The following is a 17,072-nucleotide window of genomic DNA, read 5'->3' on the forward strand; positions in this document are numbered from 1 at the left end:
GCCCAGACTGAGAGGGGAAGTCGCGGACTACGTCGCGAGGTGCGACACCTGCCAGAGGGCCAAACCAGTGCACAAACCACCGGCGGGACTGCTGGAACCGCTGCAAACGCCGTTTGAACCGTGGGAGAGGGTGGCCCTGGACTTTGTCACGGATCTCCCCAGCTCGAGAGGCAAGACAGCTGTACTAGTGGTGGTGGACTTGTTCACCAAGATGGCACACTTCATACCGTGTGCGAAGGTGGCCACGGCAGAACAAACAGCCAAACTGTTCATAGATCACGTGTTCAAAGTGCACGGGCTGCCGCGGTCTATACTGTCCGACCGCGGTCGCCAGTTCATCTCGAATTTCTGGCAGAAGCTGATGGGCTTCCTGAACGTCAAGATCAACCTGACATCAGCGAGACACCCGCAGACCAACGGGCAAGCGGAGAGGGTCAATGCCATCATGCAGCAGTACCTGAGATGCTATGCCAATCAACAGCCTGCGACGTGGGTGGATTACCTGCCGCTCGCCGAGTTCGCCTACAACAACACGAAGCACGTGTCCACAGGGGTGACGCCGTTCTTCGCCAACAATGGGAGGAATCCCAGAACCTTCCCGGGACTGGACAGAGTGGGGGAAGGGGAACCGCAGACGGCGGACGCTTTCGCGTCTGAGTTGCAGGAGGTCCACGATCAACTCCGACGGCAGCTGGAGCTAGCGAAGCACGCTTACAAGGTGCAAGCGGACAAGCACAGGCGGGTTGGCGAAGAGATCCGAGTGGGAGACTGGGTCTGGTTGGCAGCCCACGCAGTGCCGACCAGATCGTTAGCCAAAAAGAAGTTGGGGCACAAGCAACTCGGTCCATACCAAGTCGAAGCGCAGATCAACCCAGTAGCTTTCAGGCTGGTGCTACCGGAGGGTTCCAGGATGCATCCGGTGTTCCACAGGTCGGTGCTCACTCCCTACAGGACACCTCACAGGTTCCAAGAACCAGGAACAGCACCGAGTCCGTCTCAGGAGCGGACGGAGGCGGGGAGATTGCCACAGCAGGACCCCATCAACGAAGTCACGGAGATTTTGGACTCCAGATGGGGGGAAGACGGAGTGGAATACCTCCTAGCCAGAGAGGGCACCCGGGCCAGTGCTAATAGCTGGGTGCCAGACTACGCTTTGGAGGAACCCCTGCTCAAGGACGAGTTTCATGCCCTTTTCCCACACAGACCCATGCCAGCAGGCTTCTTCGACGACTGGCTGTTCACACCCACACTTTCCTCCAGCACGTTCCATGGCTTCGACTCGGACGGGGAGCCCGCACAGCGCACACGTTCCCCAGAGGGGTCACCGGAGGGTTCGGCGTCCGACACCTCGTATTGGTGGGACGATCGGCCAGAGGAGCAGTGGCGCCGGAGGTGGCTGGAGATGCCAGGTCAAGCGACCGACGCAGAGACTGACATGGACGTGTGCGGGGAGGATCTCGGTTTCGAGCACGGCGGCACTGAAATGGAGGCGGAGCAGCTCAACGTTGACGAACGCGAGGAGGAAGACTCGGAGATCTTCAGTTGGCGGCCAGCGACGAGGAGCGAACTGTATCCGGCATTCACTCCTGTGATGATGGAGCACCCAGCAACCACCCTTGAAAGCGGGGAGGGGGGAAGGGGGGGCTTCGAGGGGGGGATGGATGTCAGGGGTTCAGGAGCAGAGACGCAGAGAAGGGAGGAGACAGAGAGCGAGGGGGAGGAATACAAAGGAAAGATGAGTGGGGATGACGAACCGAGATCGCCGAGCTTATCCAGTGAGTCCGAGGATTCCCAGAAGGGAGCGCCAGTGGTCAGAGCAAGGGGGGAAAACAGGGGGACACCCCAGGAAGAAGGGTCCAGAGAGGGATCAGAGAGCAGCAGTTGGAGATCGGGACCCACGTACCCAGCCGGGAGCAGCGGGGAGGAAGGGGACCAGATATCGGGTTCCGGAGGCTTTCAGAAGGAGGGAGGGCATGAGTCAGGAGTAGTCACGCCCACCTCGGGGAGCGACGAAACGATCAAGAGGAAGGTGGAGAGTTGGGCGCGCGCGCCAAGTTCAAATGTAGCGGAAGCTGGCGCAGTAAGCAGCCCAGAGAGTGAGCCAGGTCCCAAAGCCCGCCGCAAGGAGGCGGAAGGGTCAGGGGGGTCCGCGTCAGAAGAGAGTAGGAAAGAAGAGACCCCGGGGGGCAGAAGGACCCAGAGACGGAAGGAAAGGCGCAGGAGGTGGAGCAAGGCTAGGGTATTAAGCTGGTGTGCTAGAGGCGGAGACTCAGACGGGTCTTCGCCGGTCTGACCTAGAAGAAGTAGGGCTGCACATTGCAGTTTGGAAATGGAACCTGTAATCCAATAAAGACTCTTTTAACCTGAACGCTGGCTAGCGTGGTCCTATGTGAGCTGGGACTGAGTGGCAGCCCTGACAACTTGCAAGTAGCAACTATTATTCAGAGTATGCAGAAATGGACTCTCCAGCTGTCTTCTAACTTAAGATATTTCTCTGTGTGTGTGTCCCTCTGATTTTGGGGTTTTACATCTCCAGGAGAAAATTCTGTAGCCTCAAAGAGCTCCCATGGAATTGGGCAGCCACAAGGAGGAGGAACACTCCCCCCCCCCCCGCCCTCCTGGTCCCTAGGCATCCATCCCTGCCCCCCTCAGTCCATGGAAGCCCAACTGAAGGGAGGAGAAGATCAAGAGGCTTCTCAGAATAGAAATAAGTGAAGGAGGGCCTGAGGGCAAAGGCACAGCTTCAGCAATGAAGGAAGGAAACTCGACTACTGGCCAAGAGCAAGAAGATGTGGGCCCTTTTCACTTGCCTGAACAATCATGGCTGTTCCTTCCTTCCTTCCTTCCTTCCTTCCTTCCTTCCTTCCTTCCTTCCTTCCTTCCTTCCTTTTTCTTTCTTTTACAACAGGCTCTTGTCACTACAGAGCCCTGCTCAGTCTGCAGCCCACAGGAGTTTCCAGATTTGCCTCTGCTTCCTGCCTATGCAATCGCTTTGCAAGGGCACCTGTGCATTCGCTCAGCTTTGCTCAACTTTCTATTCTTTTCCACTCCTGTCACCAACAATGTTTGCAATCTGCCTCATATTTGCATCAGTCAAACATGTTGAAGGCAAAAACTTTGCATTCCTCCATCCAAACCAAACTGGCCCAGAGTAGACTTTTTTCAGACTTTGCTGGACTCCAATCCACTCAAAAAATAGGCAGAGAGGAAACCTGCTTTGCTGCACAGCACATTGTGAAAGGAGATCATGAGCAGAAAGATGGCATAGCTCAGCAGTAGAGCCATCTACAGTATGGTACAGTGGTACCTTGAGTTACAAATGCTTCAGGTTACAAACTCCACTAACCTGGAAGAGTTACCTCGAGTTGAGAACTTTGCCCCAGGATGAGAATGGAAATCATGTGCCAGCTGCACAGCAGCAGCAGAGGCCCCATTAGTGAAAGCACACCTCTAGTTAAGAACAGTTTCAGGTTAAGAACAGACCTCCAGAACGAATTAATTTCGTAACTAGAGGTACCACTGTACTGTGGATCTGCCCCCCCCCCGTTATAATTCAGAGGGTCTCCCCTCAGAAGGAGCCTCTGTCTCCAGTGACTTCATGTGACGGTGGCAGTGACCCTGGTCCCATCCCTAGAGATGGCTGAGAGCAAATGCCAGGGAGAGTGGGCAGGGCTTTCTGAGCAGACGGGCCAAGATCAGCAAGTGGTCTTTCTAAGGCCAGAGCAACCTGGCAATGGAAAACTTGTCCAATTTGTCCAGGGATCACATTGCTTTGGCTGCCACATCTGCTGGAGAGAGTCCCAGCTCCTTATCAGTTTGTTCCCCCCACCCCACCCCCTGCCAAGGAAGGAGGTGCCCACATCTTCCCAAACGCAAGACTAGCCAACAAGCAGGGAGCTCAGCTGGCAGCAGGTGTTTGTCCTTAGCAGATCACACCCAGAGGAGCAGGGATCCACTTCCTGCGCCACCGCTGGCTTCAGTGAGCCAGAGTGAAAAGGTTTGGCAAAGAAAAGAGGCTGCTCTTACCCTGCCCCCGCCCAACAACCAGCACAATAGGCTTGAAGGGACTTTGACTCTTGCCTAACCAGAACACAGCCTGGCTAGGGGAGCAGGCAGAGCCCTGCACCCCCTATCCCCAGTAGGCACGCAAGAGGCATTTGCCCATTCACAGAGGAAGCACCTTGGTTGCTAAGGGCGTGTCCACATTTGAGCATTACTGAGCTGCTCATCCACTCTCTCTCTGGCCACACCCCCACAGATTTGAATCTGCCTACGAGGAGCAACTTTGATCTTCTGAACCCAAGCCAGCAGACACTCAATACCATCTCATTGGTTGACTTCATTAAGTACCACAGGGCAGGGAGGTGGAGAGCAGTGCCTTATCTGGTGCATACCTCGCCCCACCATTTAGACCCCTCAGATTTCCCTATAGAATCACCAGGAAACTGCACAGGCAAATTGTGTGAATGTATTAATTGACACAGTAAACTCTGGTCTGAACAAGGCCTCTTTTTCTGAGCCAGGCTAAACAATCCTTCCAACACCCTCACTGGAAAAACTCCTGCTTTGAGAGAACAAATGGATCCAAGACAGGCATCCCCAACCTTTGGCCCTCCAGATTTTTGGGACTACAATTCCCATCATCCCTGCCCACTGGTCCTGTTAGCTAGGGATCATGGGAGCTGTAGGCCAAAACATCTTGAGGGCCGCAGGTTGGGGTGCCTAGTCTAGGACAAAAGCTTTGCTGAGGTTACAGTGATGCTGTACACAATATCTCCAATCTGCAGTATCTCCAAATCTGGGAGAGTTGTGTACAGGTATTAACCAAATGAAAAACAACAAAGACAGAAGATACCTGTCAAAGTCTTCAAATTATTGTGACATCTCTCTATTAGCTGCGGTCAGCAAAATTCTTGCAAGGATCTTAGCAAACCATCTCCTAACTATATCTGAGGCTACCCTTCCTGAATCCCAAAAAGGTTTTCAACCTTCTAGGGGGACAGTGGATATGATTTTCACTGCTCGACAGCTTCAAGAAAAATGCAGAGAGCAAAACCAACCCCTGTATATGGCGTTTATTGACCTGACTAAGGCCTTCGACACTGTAAATCGTACTGCCCTGTGGACTTTCCTTCTGAAAATCAGCTAACCATATAAATTGTGAACATCCTTTGGCTCTTCCAAGATAATATGATGGAAACAATCACGGATAACAATGCCTCTCAAAGTCAACCATTCACTGTGGGATCAGGCGTTAAACAAAGATGTGTTATCACCCCAACTCTATTATTCCCATTGCCATGATCCTACACATTGTTGAAGGGAAACTCCCCTCTGGTGTAGAAATCATATATCGAACAGATGCAAAGCTCTTTAATCTGAGCAGGCTGAGTAAGGTTACTGTAAGGTTACTGTAACTTCCGCCATAGAGCTTCAGTACACACACACTCACAAACAACGCTTCTGTTATAAATTCATAGAAAATCAGCCATACATCAGATATGTACCGTTCCACTTTTATTTTACACCATGAAGGAAGGGCTATGAATGGGGGGAGACTTGACACAAGGCAGCCATAATTCCCCAAGTCAGCAGTGAGCCCTACCCAGTTGGCATGCCAACCTTGATGGTCCTAGACAGAAGATCATTACACTCACAAAGGACCTGCATATGGGAGTGGATTCAGCACGGACTGAAACAAAGGACAGTGACCAGCCCTTCCCTCTGGGGGCAGGAAACAGTGAACTCCTCTTCGTCCTCTGGAAAGTACTCATGAGGAGCGGAAAAGACACTCAGGTTACCACCACAACTCCTCCCTCTACCCCTCCTTTTTGTGATGTATCAATGATGTAGTCTTAGGGGTGTAGCAAGAGGGATTAGTAGCTAATAAAAGTTGGGGACAGGAAAATTGGCTTCCAGGTGGAAAAATCAAAATTAGAAACAGAACTGTTAGAACCCAATACTAAGAACTTGTCAAGAATGTACAACTTGCTGCTGAAATGGAATACACAAGATGAAACAGTGAAATCAGCTATGATAAAGTGGGCACAAGATATTGGTCATAACATCATGTTTGCTGACTGGGAACAGTTGTGGACCACCGGTATGAAATTTACGGCATGTAATGCCTTAAAGGAAAATATTATGAAAATGATCTATAGGTGGTACATGACTCCAGTCAAGCTTGCAAAAATTTACCACTTGCCTGATAATAAATGTTGGAAATGTAAAGAAACTGAAGGTACTTTCTTTCACCTTTGGTGGACGTGCCCGAAGATTAAGGCCTTCTGGGAAATGATATATAATGAAATGAAAAAGGTACTTAAATGTACTTTCCCTAAGAAACCAGAAGCCTTTCTCTTGGGCATTGCCGGCCAATTGGTGCTAAAGAAAGATAGAACATTCTTTATGTATGCTACAACAGCAGCAAGAATTCTTATTGCAAAGTATTGGAAGACACAAGATCTACCCACTCTGGAAGAATGGCAGATGAAGGTGATAGACTACATGGGACTGGCTGAAATGACTGGCAGAATCCGAGACCAGGGGAAAGAGACGGCGGAAGAAGATTGGAAGAAATTTAAGTAGTAGATAGGTAGCCGTGTTGGTCTGCCATAGTCAAAATAAAAAAATTCCTTCCAGTAGCACCTTAAAGACCAACTAAGTTAGTTCTTGGTATGAGCTTTCGTGTGCATGCACACTTCTTCAGATACACTGAAACAGAAGTTGCCAGATCCTTCTATATAGTGAGAAGGTGGGGAGGGGTGTTACTCAGAAGGTGGTGGGAATGGGAGATAGGCAGATAGCTGAGAGAGCCTCTTGACGACTCTTAACGACTGTAATAGGTCTTACAGGAAAAGGCAAGGGGTGAGAAGGTGAAAAATGGCTTAGTTATGTATAGTGAGATAAGAATCCAATGTCTTTGTTCAGCCCAGGTCTTTTCATGGAAGAAATTTAAGATTTATTTAAAGAGACATTGTAAAATTAAGGAGTGTTAAAATGTTGCGGTTATAGAAAGTAAGCGGATTACAGCTGTAAAGATTAAGTTAAAAGAAAAGAAAGGATTACAATTAGATAAAATCAAGGGTGAGAATTTGCTGAACTAAATATTTGAAATTGGAATGTAGAAAGGGGAGGTATGAGGAGGTCGGCGAAGTAAGTTTTAAGAAAATAAGGATTTGAAATTATATTTGTTTGTTTTTGTGTGTGTTTGTTTGTATTATGTTTGACTATATAATTTGTGAAAATTCAATAAATATTTTTTTAAAAAAGTAGCTAATAAAAGTTGGGGTCTCCTTTTGTTCGGGGCTTCCATCTTGTTCCACCTTGTGGCAGGTGGGAGTCCTGTTGCAACAGTCTTCAATGAAGACCAAGCCTACTGGCTGCTGTTTTGCTCTGGTATTCCTGGCTGGTGTCCTTGTTTGTTTGTTTTTGTCCAAGGGAGCCCTCAGATTTCTCCGTTAACATCGTTATGTGTGTATATAATAGAGCAAAGCAGCCCTGTGGGCCTACCCCCATCTCCACCTGCCTGGGCTAAGATCAGGGGGTGATCCCTATTTGAGGTGAAAGATGTGGTGTGAGGGCCCTCAAAAGGGCCTTTCCAGTGGTGGCTCCTTGTGTGCAACTCTCCCTACTGAGGTGGATCTGGCCTCATCTCTTTATAACTTCAGGAAGCTGGTCAAGGTGCATCTTTTTGAGAGGGGAATTGGGCAACAATGGGCAGGAGTTTCAGGATCACTGCTTCTGGCAAGAATTGTGAACCAGTGACTTGTTGCTGTGTGTCTTAAAATGTTTTGTGTGGCCTTATTTAGTTGCTTTATTGTAAATGACACTGTGGTCTGTGCAAGGGGGCCTAAATACAGTGGTACCTTGGGTTACAGACGCTTCAGGTTACAGACTCCGCTAACCCAGAAATAGTACCTCGGGTTAAGAACTTTACTTCAGGATGAGAACAGAAATCGCGTGGCGGCAGCAGGAGGCCCCACTAGCTAAAGTGGTGCTTCAGGTTAAGAACAGTTTCAGGTTAAGAATGGACCTCCAGAACGAATTAAGTTCTTAAGCCAAGGTACAACTGTACATGAATTAGACATCAATCCCATTGAGCTCAATGGCGCTTCCTCCTGCCACGTAAAGGATTGCAGCTCAGCGGTCTTTGCGATGGGGAGGATGAGGAGACCAGACGAGGAGTCAGCTCTGCCCACTGGGACCTTCAGCTCCACCCCCCCACTGTTGCCCTTCCTGGCACTCCACCGGGACCCACAGACTGTTTCTGCCTGGGTTCCAGCAGACGTCCCCTCGTGATCTGACGAAACAGACTTACTCCAGGCCCCCCCCCACTTGCAAAAACACTTTTGCTCACTCTTCCTGAGGCATTTGTGCCTCCCCCCCCCGCTTTCTGCACATGCTCAGTCCTCCTTTCTCCCACAATGCCCCTTGAGTCGTCAAAAGGTCCTTTGTGCGGTTGCTGCATCCACCATAATCATTTTGCCTCTCTTTATTTTCCATGACCTTTTTGGGTGTGGAAAAGCGGCCACCGCCCCCTGACTGGCTTTACACCTGCAGCCGATTCCTCTCACTGAGCTTCCTTTACACTTTCGTATTATAAAAGAAGAGAAATGATTCATGAGCTCAGGTATCCTGCCCTCTCCACTTCCTGGAGCATGGGCTGTTTATGTTTCTCCTCAAATGGCAGCTATTCCAGCCCTACAGTCATCCTGCATCCGAGAAGTGCCTTGCAGAAAGTGCCCAGCCAGCCCTCTCTTCCTTGTCTTCACAACAGCCTGGCGAGGCAGGATAGTCTGCGTTCAGGGCATGGCCAGGACGGCCAGAGTACTGGGGGGAGGCCTTTGGGGCAATTCAGCCCCAGTAAGACCTGCCTGCCCCCTCCTTGGGCTCACTTTCTCTATTGCCTCCTGGGCGAGCATTAAAGACACTTTGCTGGCACTGAGTCAGGTAAACAGATACACAACAGAAGAAGCTTTTGAAGGTTGGAGTCTATCAGGTGCAGCTAGAGGCTTGATTCCAAAAAATGTATTCCTGCTTCTATGCATTCACTAGTTTCTAAGGAGCCTCAATCTCCCTCCCCCCCACTGCTGCTTTTGCAAAAAGGTATTATCAGTCATCTGAGTATCTGCAGTAAAACACGAGAGCCCCATTCAAAGCTGGGTTTGCCCTTGAGATATTCATCATGCAGAGGAGGAAGGTGGGGATGAACCTGCTTGCCCAACACCCTCCCTCGCCTTCCTGGTTGTCCTCCAAGAGGCAGAGGGTCAAGCCACTTTGAGCAGAGAGACTCCGTGGATCCTGTTGGCTCTTCACGCATTTTAGAGCTCGGGGGGGGGGACCAGGGCTCCAGAGTGCACAGGCAGCCCCCGGGAGTTCAAGAGGCTCCCTGCTGCCTATGGGAGAGTAATGAGGGGGAGCCCTCATCCTCCCTCCCCCATATGACTCCCTTTGAACAGAGGAAGACTTTGCAAATGGGTGGAGCTGATCCTTGAAGAGCTCCAAAAGTCCTTTCTTCTGTGTGGAGGTTACAAGAATAATTCTGCTTGGCCCAGCAAAAAAGAGGAGGAGGAGAAGAGGGCTGGAGGAAGGTGGGTAGAAGGGCGAAAGCACAAGACAGCCAGAGGGATTTCCCTACATTGGGAGCACCATACTGCTCACAGCATCTGCTCCTTCTTCTGCCTGCCGACCAGTCAGCCAGACACCCTTGAAACTAGCAGCACAAGAGGGGGCAAGATGGCAGGAGACACCAAGGCCACTTAGCCTCTGGGATGCTGTTGAATCCAAGCTGCAAGCCTGCTCCTTCCCCGTCTAGGGCAGGCTGCCTCCCCACCTCTCAGATGTGAGAACCCAGGACACATAACACCGGTCATTTCTGGATTCAGCTTAAGTTTATTAGCCCTTCTCTGCCTCCAGGCCCTGCTCTAAAACCTCAGCTGCCTCTCCTGATTCAGATGGAGCAGAGAGATAGAGCTGGGTGTCATCTCCACTCTGACACTCCCAGAAGCTTAATATAGATGTTAAAGTCCACAGGGAACAAGATGGAACCCTTTGGGACACCACAGGGCAACTCACATGACACTGAACTGTAGCCTCCTCACAAAGGACCTGCATATGGAAGTAGATTCAGGACAGACTGAAACAAAGGACAGTGACCGACGGCCTCGGTCCAGTATACCTGAAGGAGCGTCTCCACTTCCATCGTTCTGCCCGGACACTGAGGTCCAGCACCGAGGGCCTTCGGGCGGTTTTCTCGCTACGAGAATCCAAGTTACAGGGAACCAGGCAGAGGGCCTTCTCAGTGGTGGCGCCCTCCCTGTGGAACGCCCTCCCAGCAGATGTCAAGGAGAAAAATAACTACCAAACTTTTAGAAGACATCTGAAGGCAGCCCTGTTTAGGGAAACTTTTAATGTTTAATAGGTTATGTATTTTAGTGTTTTTTTGGAAGCCACCCAGAGTGGCTGGGGAAACCCAGCCAGATGGGCAGGGTATAAATAATAAATTATTATTATTATTATTATTATTATTATTATTATTATTATTATTCCCTCAGGGCAGGAAACAGTGAACTCCTCTTTGTCCTCAGGAATGTAATCATGGGGAGGGGGAAAGGAGGAACTGGACAGGTGACAGGACACTCAGGTTACCACCACAACTCCTCCCTCAACCCCTCCTCTTTGTGATGTATCAATGATGTAGTCATGATGTAGTCTTAGGGGTGTAGCATGGGGGATTAGCAGCTAATAAAAGTTTGGGGGCTCTGTTGTTTGGGGCTTCCATCTTGTTCTACCTTGTGGCAGGTGGGAGTCCTGTTGCGACAGTCTTCAATAAAGACCAAGCCTACTGGCTGCTGTTTTGCTCTGGTATTCCTGGCTGGTGTCCTTGTTGTTTTTGTCCAAGGGAGCCCTCAGATTTCTCTGTTAACGCACAGCTATGACAAAGTGAATTAAGCAGAATGGCTGGTGAAAGATGGGGGCTCCCCAAATTTTGGCCTTGCATTGGGGGCTGCTGAAATTTGAAAGACCAAAGTCCACCTCTGACTAGATCTTTGCAAGGAAGAGAAGTGGTCAGCTACTGTAACCCCTTCTGCTGTCCTGGCTCTGTCCTGCCTTCTGGTGCATTTCTGAGCCCAATTTAAAGTGATGGCTTTAGCCTTTAAGGCTGTAAACCGTTTGGGCCCAAATTATCTAATGGCCTGCCTGCAGCACACACTATCAGCCTTCCTATGGGCTGAAGCCCTCTGCATGCGCCCAACTCCTAGCTCAGTGCTGTTGGTGTCCATGAGAGAGAGGACTTTCCCTGTGGTGGCCCCCATGCCTTTGGAACGCCCTGCTGGTGGTTCTGAAGCAGACCGCCCGTTCACCGTTGGGGAGGCGCTGAAGTTTCTCTTATGACCAGCCTGTCCTTGAGAAATGCCCTCTGGCTCAGACTGTGGGTTGCTGAGCTGTGGAAAATGTTTTAATTGCTTGGCTGAATATCTTTATTGGTTTTTTTATCTTGGGAAAGTGGGGGATGGGGAGGAAATGGAAGTTTTTTTCTATTTGTGTGTGCTGTTGATCCTTTTGTAAATGTTGACTGTTGCAAGCCCCCTTGGACAGGCGCTTTAAGGAAAGGGCTGAGAAACATTTTAAGTGAATAAACCATTGAATAATAAGAAGGGCTGGAGTGGAGCATGACAGCCACAGGTTTGAATCTAGGTTCAGATATGAAGTCCCCTGGGGGGCTTCCCCCTGGCCGGGGGGAGGGGAGACATAACTGGAACATCAACAGAGAAGCAGCTCCACCCGCCAAAGGCTGCCTGGACTTCGCCATAATTGGAAGCTGTGCCAACCTGTGGGGGTGCCCCTTGCCAGCCTCCCTGCCCACTGGTGTTTCCTGGGTGTGGCTGGGCATGGGCAGGTAGGGGCTCACCTGTGTGTCCATTGTTCTGGAGGCGGAGCATCTCCCTGGGAGGCAGGCTGTAGTCAGGCAGCAGGATGGGCTCCAGCTGGGGACTGAAGAGGGCGGCCCCCGTCTCAATGTTGATGGGGGACTGCATGTGGCCCCCGCAGTGGGGGAAATCAGAGGCCCACTCTGCCTTGTCTGAAAGAGGAGGGCAGGCATCAGGGGAGGGGAGGGGAGGGGTTTTCCTTCTAGCTGCTTGTGGCCCATCTTGGGGGCTGATGAGGTCGACCTTGAAGAAGCCCTTCACTCTCGTCCTGATGTTGTTGGGGGATAAACTAAGAGGCCATCAAGGACCCCAGAGATGAGGGGCAAGAGTCTCAGCTTCTCCTGCCTTGCCCTTGCTGCAAAGTGGCTTCCTGGCGCCTGCTTCCCTGCTATCCCTCCCCCCCCCCAGCTGGGCCCCACACACCTCCGCGCTGAGCCAGGCCTTCAAGGGCACGTGCCAAGGTTGCTCTCCTCCCCAAGGCAAACCGGCTGAATCTCAGAAGCAGCCGGTTCCCACAGGGCAAAGTGCCAGCAGAGGCACCTGAGCTTCCTGCTGGGGGAGGAGGGGGCCAAGGAGTGCCAGAGCCACGGAAAGAGGCCCTAGGGGCCCAGCCTCACGGGAGATGGTGGCACCTGTTCTGCGGCTGCAGAGGACTCCAGGTCCACCGCTGTGCCCGACTGAGCTGGGGGACCAACAGGACTGACGGGCAAGAGGTCTGTGCCCCCACTCTCATTTAGCCAGACCCAGACCCCCCCCCCATGCAGGCCTTGGGGTGGTGCTGATCAGGCCCAGGGAGAGCAGGGCAGCTGGCTCTGCGTGAGAGGGAGGGAGCAGGGAGCTGGCTAATCATTAAGCCCCACAGCGTCTGTTTTCTGGCCAGAAGCCTAGAGGAGAGAGGGAGGGGGCAGCCTTCACCGCCAGCCTTTACCTGCATAGCTCCAGTGACTGTGTCCATGGCCAGGAGGAAGACCTGGAAAGAGAAAGGAAAGCCAGGGATCAGGAAGTCTGAAGGTTCTCCAGCAAGGCTCAACAGCTGCTTTACTGGCTCCCATCCTCCTGGTGAGCCTCTGGTGGAGGAAGGGGATATTACTGGGTCAGGCATTATCCTGGGAAAGGGTCCTCTACTCCCATCCCATGCAACCCCACTGCATGGCAGAGGTGGGAGAGTGCCAGGAGCCTACCAGTCCATACCTGGTAAGGCAGCTTGGCTACCAACCAAGTTACCTACCTACCTAGGCCAGGTATAATCCTGCTTGCCTCCAAAGGGAGGCCAGGTGGTCCAGAGAAGAGAGGTGAGTGGCTGCTCCTCCCTCCCTGCCCTTCCCCCTCCCCTGCTCAGGTGCACTCCACACCTGGCTCCGTTTCTATGGTGATGGGGAGGCCAGGTCCCCATAGCCAGCCAGGCAGCCTCATGAGGGTGGCAGAACTTGGTGTCAATGTATTGCAGGAGAGGCAAGAGGAAGAATATATGGGAGCCTTTCATGGCTCTTTTCTCATGCTGAAAGCTTTTCTCACACATCCTCTCAGTAACTCTTACAACCCTGTAAAGTAGTTCCTGCTGAAGGAACAATGGGAGGGAGAGATTCTTGCGAAAATTCCCCTCTTGGGTCCACGGCTGAGCTGAGATTTCCCCTGGAGGGCTTCTGGGCAAGCACTCAGGCACTGCGGCCCCCTCCCATGAGGCTGTTGGGGCACTTGTCCCAATAAGCACTTTCAGTTCTTAGTTCAGGGCCCTCTGTTTAGATGGCGGTTCCTTCCTAATCTCCTGCATGACTGCAAAGAAAACTCTGGGCTGTGCCCACTCCCAGATCAAGCAGGGAAGACCCCGCTCTTGGCTCTGCACTATCTGCAACCCCATCTTTTGCCCTTTGGAAACCTGCTGCTCCTGGAGCTCCACATACACCCTACTCGCCCTTGACCCACATGTTCCCCACATGCCAAACCCTTAGAAACCAAGAGGAAGGCCAGGTACAAGACTTGAACACAGTTGCCCAGTTTTGAGAGTCTGTTCTGATCAACAGGTGTGCCCTCTGTTGCAAAGAAAACTGCCTTCTATTCCCTGCACCCCCCAGCTCAGCATTGCCTCCACTGACTAGCAGGTGGCTCTTTCCCATTCCTACCTGGAGGTGACATGGGGGACTGGACCTGGGACAGAGGCTACCCTTAGGCAGATGGATGCAGCTGCCCCTGGAAGCAAAACCCTGGACTGTCCCTATTGAAACCTCCTGCACACAGCACAGGAGGCTGCCTGATACTGAGTCACATCCTTGGGTCCATCTAGGCCAGTGTTGTCCACATTGACTGGCAGCACTGGGTCTCTGGGGTCTCAAGTAGAGAGTCCCTCCAAGCCCTATTCATTGGACTCCTAACCACCCTACTCTGGCCTTTCCCCCACCTGCATTCAGACTTGGGGATGTAAGAAGGAACAATAACATCATCTGGGAGGTGGCACTGAAACCACCTGAGGCATTTCCTCTAGAAGGAGGGAGGATTAAGCAAAGCTGAGCACTAGAATGTGCCAAGGACTCCAAAGCAGAAATGAAAATATTATTGCAAAAAGATGATGGGGTTGGGGGATGAGTGGAGGCTCCAGTGGCAGAAGGGACTGAACCATTTTACTGTGAAAAGATGAAAGCTCCAATAAAATCGACACCTAAAAAGGATGGGTGGGGCAGGTGGGCCTTCAGCCCCCCTCCTTGGCAGCTACTTTGCTGGAGTGCTTCCTCTGCAACCTCCTGCTCAGAACAACTTCCCCCACCAAATCGTTTTTAATGAATTTCAAAACAGTAACCAATACAAAAAGGGAAAAAGCAAGTTTCTCAGACATACAAAAGCTAAATAAATAAAAGTCATTAGGATCGAAGAGCTCGTCATCCCCCCCCCCTCTCTCTCATATGGTGTAGCAGTAGTAGTAATAATTTCCCCAGCCACTCTGGGCAGCTTCCAACACATATAAAAATATAATAAACATCAAACATTAAAGACATCCAGATACAGGGCTGCCATAATACCAAACAAATTATAATACACTATATCATTAACTTCTTTACTTCCTTTGTTACAGGATATGGCTGGTGGGCAACAAACACACACCTCTGGTCTATACAAGCCAACTGCACCCGGAACTGGAGGTTCTTCCCAGACCCTTGCTTCATTATTTGTATATACAATAAAATAATGTCAGATTTCATGGAAATTGTCAGGTGCTTTTTGTTTTGTCCACATGACACTTAATTTGTGTGATAGTGCTTCCCCAGTAAGGCTGTTTGCCAAACTATGTTATCTCTCTGGTTCATATCTGGAGAATTTAAGTTTTCCAGTTTCTGGCTATGGCTGTATGTGCTGCTGGTAAAAGACATGTTACAAGCTCTTTGCTTTTTAACCATTCAATTTCTTCCATTTATAAATTAAGCATAGCTAATGCGGAAGAAAATGGAACACCCTGAGATGTAATTAATGACATTTCCTGAAAAACATTTTTCCGTTCAGAACAACTTATGCCACACATAATAATCCCCTCCTGGCAACCTGGGCCAGGAGTTCATGTGCCTGATGGATAGAGCAGTGCCTGAGGGCTGGGAGTGGGCCAGATTCCTGCAAGTCCCCCCCCCCCTTGCTGGTGGCACAGACTGTAATGTGCTTCCTCCATGCCCACCTACCCCAAGGGTGTGCACACATGCCAGGCCCCTCAGGGGGCCAGTGTCTCTCTTCCCACAAGCCCCACACGGACGTGGCTGAGCCTGCTAAAGTGCTGGTGTCTTTCAGTGGTTCCAAGAGTGGACTGCAGGTGCCTCTTTAAGCCTTGCTCAGTAGGCCTTAAGCCGCCACGAGGCCCACCGCAGGTTCTAGGGTGAAGCTGCCAGTGCACCCCAAGGTCTCCTGGAACTGCCCCAAGAAATGCCAGAGATATCTTGGTTGTGACCAGCCTGCTTCCTCTCATACCAACCAGAGAGGCCATTTACTGCTAACATGAGTAAGTAGGTACAAGGTGGATTGTGGGAGGTCTGGGATATCTTGGGCTAAATGCAGGAAACAAAAGCAAAAGGTTTGTGCAGAAACGGTAGCATAATGTAGTTTTGTTCAGTTTCACTTTCTGGGGGGACTTTGCTGTTTTGGGCACTCCCCAAAAGCTCAGAGCAAGAGAGGCAATAAATCCCCTTCCTTATGCTCTGCCCAGAATATGGGCTCAGCCCTTCCCACCAGGTGACCAGGGAGAGGTGGAAGAGATAGAGGTGGCTTGCCCAGGAGGGGGCAGAGACCATTTGCTAGAGCCAGAGTGGTCTCTGGCGATTCCACCCCAAAGACTCCCACCTCCCATTTCTCGTCCTTGCTCAGCCCCCATTTCCTCTGCCTGGACTCCATCATTCCACCTCCTCCTTCTGCACTGATTAAGGCAATTCTCCCAATGCTTTGCTGCTTCGTTTAAAAAGATGATTCAGTGGGGAAAGCAGTGGCCTCACCTGAAATGGAATGGCCTTTGAGCTAGGCAAGAGCAACAGCATCAAGGATGCTGCTCAGCTCCTCACAAGACAAGCAGCTGCGGTCCGCCCCCTTAGCACCAGGGTCCCACCTTAAGGAGCAGGCTGGAGGGGAGGACAGAGGAACTCCCAGTGATGAGGCTTAGAAAAGGGGGTTGGGAGTATCATCATCAGACCACGTGACTGAAGCAGGAGCTGGGGAGGGGCAGAAGCAGCACCCCCAGGAGCTCCAGTGTTTCACCTCCCAGAGCTCTGCCTGAAAGGAAGCCTATGGATTTCGTCCTATTTGTGGACCTCGGGTAGGAGCCCATCCAGCCTTCTTGAGAGCTTTCTCCTGAACACGTGCAGCAACACTTACTTAACCAAGCCCCACCAGCTCCAGTTGCTGGAAGAAAATGCCTCTGCGGTTTCCCCCTGAAACCCACAGGATCAGGCTTCCTGATCCCTGGGGTGGAGATGGGAAAGAAAAGCCGGCTTTAAGCCTCCCCCTCCCCTCGAGGTTGACTCACGGTACGTCGGGGGACCCGTCAGTCGCTGCCGCGCCAATGAAGTGGGATGGGGAGAACATTTCAGTCGGCAATTAAACCTTTAGTTGATTAACCAACTTAGTAAATTGACTGAACCTGAAGCTCTCTTGTATTTTGCATTACCTGAAGGCTCT

The 17,072-nt window shown here is 51.2% G+C and overlaps 1 protein-coding gene and 1 long non-coding RNA gene across 5 annotated transcripts in view; one reads left to right on the top strand and one right to left on the bottom strand.

Moving 5' to 3' along the window:
• The window catches only part of CA9 (carbonic anhydrase 9), a 33,750-nt gene that overhangs the window by 15,210 nt on the left and 1,468 nt on the right, over positions 1-17,072 (bottom strand). For both annotated transcript variants that reach the window (XM_081213360.1, XM_081213359.1), the window contains exons 2-3: positions 12,862-12,903; positions 11,915-12,085 (exon numbers count right to left, since the gene is read on the bottom strand). In XM_081213360.1, the coding sequence (XP_081069486.1) occupies positions 11,915-12,085; positions 12,862-12,903 (213 nt within the window). The remainder of the gene's footprint in view (positions 1-11,914; positions 12,086-12,861; positions 12,904-17,072) is intronic.
• On the top strand, positions 7,290-15,123 carry LOC308597547. Of its 3 annotated transcripts, none has more exons than XR_014013047.1 (3): positions 7,290-7,398; positions 12,895-12,992; positions 14,998-15,123. It is a non-coding gene; the product is annotated as an uncharacterized lncRNA (long non-coding RNA). The 3 variants fall into 3 exon arrangements; XR_014013048.1 differs by lacking the exon at positions 7,290-7,398 and adding an exon at positions 10,562-10,866; XR_014013049.1 differs by lacking the exon at positions 7,290-7,398 and having other exon boundaries at positions 12,881-12,992.

This window comes from Podarcis bocagei (assembly GCF_964188305.1).
Source record: "Podarcis bocagei genome assembly, chromosome: 11".
Taxonomy (NCBI): domain Eukaryota; kingdom Metazoa; phylum Chordata; class Lepidosauria; order Squamata; family Lacertidae; genus Podarcis; species Podarcis bocagei.